This window comes from Dendropsophus ebraccatus, chromosome 1 (genome assembly GCF_027789765.1).
Source record: "Dendropsophus ebraccatus isolate aDenEbr1 chromosome 1, aDenEbr1.pat, whole genome shotgun sequence".
NCBI classification, from domain to species: Eukaryota; Metazoa; Chordata; class Amphibia; order Anura; family Hylidae; genus Dendropsophus; species Dendropsophus ebraccatus.
The window spans coordinates 111,769,786-111,776,113 of NC_091454.1; the positions used below are offsets into that span (position 1 = coordinate 111,769,786).

A 6,328-nucleotide genomic window follows, 5' to 3' on the forward strand; every position below is an offset into this window, starting at 1 on the left:
CAAACCCTTCTCCTCTACACCATGACTTGAGCCATGCATTTAACTCCCTAAGCTCCCGCTGTCTTTCCTGCGATGCGCATGGCACAGGCAGTATTCCAGAGAATACCACCTTGGAGGTCCTTCCCTTCAACTTAGCACCTAGTTCTCTAAAATTATTTTTAATAGACCTCCACCTACCTTGTATCCTGTCATTGGTTCCCACATGGACCACGACAGCTGGGTCATCCCCAGCCCCCCCAAGTAATTTATCCACCCTTTCCACCACATGCCGAACCCTGGCACCAGGGAGACAGCAAACCATTCGGTTGAGGCGGTCTTGGCGACAAATTATTCTATCCGTCTTCCTGATTATAGAATCCCCTACAACCACTAGCTGTCTAGGCCTACCTACAATACCATCCCGCCCACTACTAGTTGGACTGTTCCCCCGGCTGTTAGGGAGAACAGGTTCCACTAGAGCTGCCATTTCTGACACGGATGCCCTTGCATCATCACCTAACTTGGCAATTTTGCTTGGGCATATAGTAGGAGAAGTGGCCTTCCTTTTCTTGGATCCCTTACTGGTCCCTCTAACTACATTAACCCAGCTACTTACTTGGGCCTCCTGATCTATATCACCACCCTCCATCTCTAACCCACTAACTTCCTGCTCAGTGAGCCGAAGTTCCCTCTCAAGGTGGCCAAGTTCTCTCAGTGTTGCAATATGCTTCTCCAGATCTCTAACTCGAGCTTCTAGATGGGCAACATGCTCACATCTGTCACAGCGGTACTCACCCTGGAACACCTGCTCCAGTTGTGCGTACATGCAGCAGACTGCGCACTGAATGAATCCTTCCATCCTGCTAGCCATCATCCTCAGTGCAACAAAAACAGTGAAAAAGAAAGAGATTTAGCACTTACCAGAACTTGTAACTCCTTCTTTCAACTCCTTTTTTAAACTCCACTTATTTTCAACCACTTGTCAGCAAGCACAGTGAGCAAGCACACACAGTGAGTGCTGAGCCTACATAATGACTATAGATTACCGTTATTGCTTTCCAGCCTCCAGATGTCTTGTCCTCCTCATAGGAAACTGTTACTTTTTGTCCAACACTTAGAGGTTACATAATGACTATAGATTACCGTTATTGCTTTCCAGCCTCCAGATGTCTTGTCCTCCTCATAGGAAACTGTTACTTTTTGTCCAACACTTAGAGGTTCTCGGCCAATCACAATATCAGGTGTAAAATAGATCTGGTCATTTATCATTCCATAATCATTGCAAAAGCGAGTAATTACTCCTTCAGTATCCTTTATAGCCTCATAATCTGCTTAGAGAAAAACATACAATAAGTTAGTGGCAAGACAAAGAATTTAAGGGTATAAACCCACACACCGTATACGCAGCGTATTTACTGCTGCGATACGCAGCAAATACGCAGCAGATTAGATCTAAATAACTGAACACAGCATCAAATCTGGTGCGTATTTGTTGTGTATCTGCTGCGTATACGGTGTGGGTTTGTACCCTAAGTGTGCGTTCACACCTACAGGATCTGCAGCAGATCTGCAGCAGATTTGATGCTGTGTTCAGTTATTTAAATGAAATCTGCTGCAGAAAATCAGCTGCAGATCCTGTAGGTATGAACGCACCATTATGCTATGTTCACACTATGTATATTTCAGTCAGTATTGCTGTCCTCATATTGCAACCAAAACCAGGAGTGGATTGAAAACACAGAAAGGATCTGTCCACACAATGTTGAAATTGAGTGGATGGCCGTCATATAACGGTAAATAACTGCCATTATTTCAATACAACAGCCGTTGTTTTAAAATAACATCAAATATTTGCCATTAAATGGCGGCCATCCACTCAATTTCAACATTGTGTGAACAGATCCTTTCTGTGTTTTTAATCCACTCCTGGTTTTGGTTGCAATATGAGGACCACAATACTGACTGAAATATATGTAGTGTGAACGCAGAGGGCAAGAGTAAGGCTGGAGAAAATAAAATTTTAAATCAACTGGTGCCAGAAATTTGTACAGACTTGTAAATTACTCCTGTTTAAAAAAAAAATTCTTCCATCACTTATCAGCTGCTGTATGTATTGCAGGAAGTGGTTTATTCTTTCCAGTCTGACACAGTGTCCCCTATCTGTTACAGAAGTGTCTAGAGCAGATGCCAATCTCCATAGAAAAGCTCTCCTGCTCTGGACAGGTCCTGACAAAGGTGGCAGCAGGAAGCACTGCGTCCGACTGGAGCATCTTTTAAAGCGTATCATTCTGCGAGCGAGGAAGGATATGGTGAGAAACTCTTGTAGGTACGCTGTCTTTTGTGACACGAGCAGGGAATGGAATTCCCAAAAGCATTAGACTGCATTATAATAAACTTACAATGTGGTTTACGGCGCTTTTGATAATTTCAACTACTGCCCACATCAGAAAAAACAGCGTACTTGCAAGAGTTTAACATATCCTTCTGTGTTTGCAGAATGATATGTCCGCTTTAAATAGAAGTAGTTTACAAATCTGTATAGCTTTCTTACACTAGCTGATTTGAAACCTTATTTTATTTCGGAGTACCCCTTTAACATCTTGCAATTTACCTAATGATCAGCCAACACCACAACTGACTAGAGAAAATATATAACACATAGCTATCAACCTATTCATGCATTTCCTAGGAGTAATAACAGAAGAACAGCACAATGGAGAGTTTGAAGAAAAGAGGTTCTAGCCATAGGTGTCAAACTTAGACCCTCCAGCTGTTACAAAACTGCAATTTCCATCATGCCCAGACAGCCAAAGCTAATGCTTTCGCTGTCCAGGCATAATGGGAATTGTAGTTTTGCAATAGCTGGAGGGCCTGAGTTCAACATCCCTAGCCTTATTTTACGTGAAATACAAAAAAACAAACATGTTAGAAGAGCTGACGCACAATCACATGCATGTACAGAAGAGGTTACATGCACATGACGGAGTTAAACTGTCACTGTGCAAAACTGTGCCGCAGTTTACATCTGTGTGACGTAAGCGAGTGGTGAGCGGTCTCAGCAACCAGCCAGGGAATTACCATCACTCACCATGGTCAGGGAGCACAGCTGGTTTGTCTTTACAGGAAAACCAATGGCACTGGGAATGACAGAGGGGCTGGCTTCTGACAGCTCTTCCAGCCCTGATCTCCTCCTTTGTGTGGGAGGAGATCAGAGCACAAGAGAACAGCACCACCAGCACAGTAATGTAGTGTATAAACACAGAAAGGAACCCTTTCCTACCCTGGTTGTCTTCCCTGTCCTGTTGCTGTATTTAATGGTTGCCCCTGACCCCGTTGCTGAACCAGAGCTTCCATTACCCCCTTTTACTGTACCGAAAGTCACCCCTCTTACTGTACCTGATAATCATCCCTGCCCCCTGTTACTGTACATGATTATTGCTCCTGTTACTGTATCCAATTATCGCCGCTGTTACTGTACGTAAACTTCGAAAAAACTTTCTACCAAACGTCTAAGCCTTATTACATCCTAAAAAGTACCTTTACCAAATAATGCCAATAAAGAGTAGACATATTGTAAATGCCATCTTATGTGTGTTACATGCAGAGAATTTCAACCCTAGAGAAATGCAATGGGTTTAAAAAAAAATAAAAAAACCCCAACATTTTGGGGTAGATTTATGAAAAGGTAAATATACCTGTGGTGTAAACTGCACAAAGCAACCAATCACAGCTCAGCTTTCAGCTCTGGTAGAACAAAAGCGGAGCTGTGATTGGTTGCTGTGGGCAGTGTATATTTACACCCTTTAATAAATCCCCCCCTTTTGAGTTTTTCACAAAGAAATAGTTAATGTATGCATTTGCATTCAGTGTAGTTTTTGCTTCTTTGATTCTTACTAATCTCTAATATGTAAATCTCTGGGTTGGGCTGTGATTGCTCTATCTCCCTTTTCTCCTTCCCTTTTTGTCTATACTTTGCCCTGACTTCCTGCTGCAATTTCTACACTTCAACTATATTTTGTTCCCCATTTGTACTTCTTACCTTGGGCTGTTCATGTGGGCTTCACAATGAGTTTTACCTTCAGACCTTTTAAACTCAGTTTTAGGGCCCGTTCACACTAAGGAATCGGTGCTGAAATTCTGTGCGGACCCCATACACAGACTTGACGCCTAATCCTGCCTGCTACATGTTTTAATGGAAGGGCTCACACGCATCCACTCTCCGCTCAAAGGATTGACATGTCAATTCTTTGAGCGGAGAGTGGGGGCACGAGAGCCCTCCTATTCAAACAGATTGCGCCGAATCCTGCCTGCTATCTGTTTGAATAGGAGGGCTCTCGTGCCCCCACTCTCCGCTCAAAGAATTGACATGTCAATTCTTTGAGCGTAGAGTGGATGCGTGTGAGCCCTCCCATTTAAACATGTAGCAGGCAGGATTCGGCGCAGAGTCCGCACAGAATTTCGACGCCGATTCTGTTTGTGAACAGGCCCTAATTTTAGACAAAATAATATAACTAATAAATTAGATTTTTATGATAGATTTGTTGCCTTGGATTCTACTATTTTATCGTCAGTCAGGTTCCATACACATCTGTAATTGTTTTTTAGATTTTAACTGGCCATTAATAAGATAAGATTTTACTATTCCCTATACGTCCCATGGTAGTTTGGTTTGTTATAATCTCTGATGCAAAGCTGGATAAAGGTGGTTTTGTATTATAAAAGCAAATCTGTCACCTTTGTTGCCTGTTTTTATAAAGCTGTGTTCCTTAGATGTCAGGAAAACTACTGACCCCTTTATCTGGGGGCCAGGGGAGAAAACTATACCCTTTGATCTTCATCCTCAGTGCAGTTTGTTTTTTTTAAATACTGTACTGTGTTTTGTTAATGTTAAAGGAGTAGTCTGGTAAAAAAACATTTTTTCACTAAATAACACACAGTACAAAGTTATACAACATTGTAATGTGTGTTATTTATGTGAATGGCCCCCTTCCCCATGTTTCCACCACCCCCTACACTTGACCTGGAAGTGTAATGCTGCATACTCACAGAATCAGTGTCAACCCCCTTCAGTCCCGACCGCCATCTTGGGACGATTACGCCACTCTTCAGAAGGCTGGCCTGACAGCTCCAGCCCTCTCTCGTGCGGGCCCCCCTCCATGCGTCATCAGCTGCTCAGCTGTGATTGGCTGAGCATAACAGAAGACGTCTGGAGCTACAGCCAGTAGCCACTGGCACCTTTTAATGCTCAGCCAATAACAGCTGATGACATGCTGGAGGGGGGGCGGCACGAAGGAGGGCTGGAGCAGTCAGGCTGGCCTCCTGAAGATGGCGTGATCATCCCAAGATGGCAGCCGGACTGAAGGGGTTGACAGTGATTATGTGAGTATGTAGTATTACACTTCAGGCTCAAGTGTCAGGGGTGGTGGAAACACGGGGAATGGGGCCATTCACATAAATAACACACATTACAATGTTGTATAACTTTGTAATGTGTGTTATTTAGTGAAAAAAAGTTTTTCACCGACTACTCCTTTAATATGTTAATATGATAATTCTTCGGGATTTTGGGTGGGATCACAGCCCTTGGTACACTGATCCATCCCTACATTCTGGCTGTGGGTTGAGGTAGCCCTCTGCAGTGACCCTCATCACTGCAGAATGTCCGATGAATATTCATGAAGAAACAATGGGATGATGGGTGGGACAGAATGGAGTACCAAGGGTGTACCTAGTCTCGTTCCCCCAGAGCACCAAACAGAACAATTATTATATTAAGAAAATGTAAGAAAATTATCTTTACCCTCAGCATCGGGCACTATGGAAGTGTGATGGTTAGATTCTTCTAGCCTGCTGACAGGCCTGGGGTTATCCATGCCCCCTTGGCACTGCAGGCCGGTGCCAGCTGTATACGGTTGCTCTGCAGTCCCCATGTACATCCACATACAGCGGGTGCCGCCAATATACTGCAGCCACATCTGTGCTGTATGGGGGGCTGCAGCTGGTCAGGGCCTGTACACAGGGCTATGCTTGAGTAGTAAGGTACATTGCAGAACAGCATCACTAGCTATCCCCTACAACCTAACTACAATGGGGGGTGACTTATTCCATGAGGCCACATATTACCAATAAACAAGCCTGCAAGTCACCCGTCCCCAGACATACAAGGAATAAGGGACGCTATGAGTTACCCCTGCCAGGTCTCAGGTCACTGCAGGTGTCTGCGTCTCTCCAGAAGAAGGAGGCCAGGCTCTTCACGAGGCTCAGCATGGCTCCCGCACCCTCAGCGCCGAGCTCTCTATAAAAGCTGGCGCCCACCGGCTCTCTGCCCTCTCTACAGGCATCAGGAGGC

At 44.3% G+C, this 6,328-nt stretch overlaps 1 protein-coding gene across 1 annotated transcript in view; it reads right to left on the reverse strand.

The window, feature by feature from the left end:
- The window catches only part of MOV10L1 (Mov10 like RNA helicase 1), an 84,670-nt gene extending 78,355 nt beyond the window's left edge, over nt 1-6,315 (reverse strand). The window contains exons 1-2 of the mRNA XM_069976888.1: nt 6,168-6,315; nt 1,123-1,307 (exon numbers count right to left, since the gene is read on the reverse strand). Coding sequence (XP_069832989.1) covers nt 1,123-1,307; nt 6,168-6,246 — 264 coding nt within the window. The 5' untranslated portion in view covers nt 6,247-6,315. The remainder of the gene's footprint in view (nt 1-1,122; nt 1,308-6,167) is intronic.
- Nucleotides 6,316-6,328: the final 13 nt, after the last annotated feature.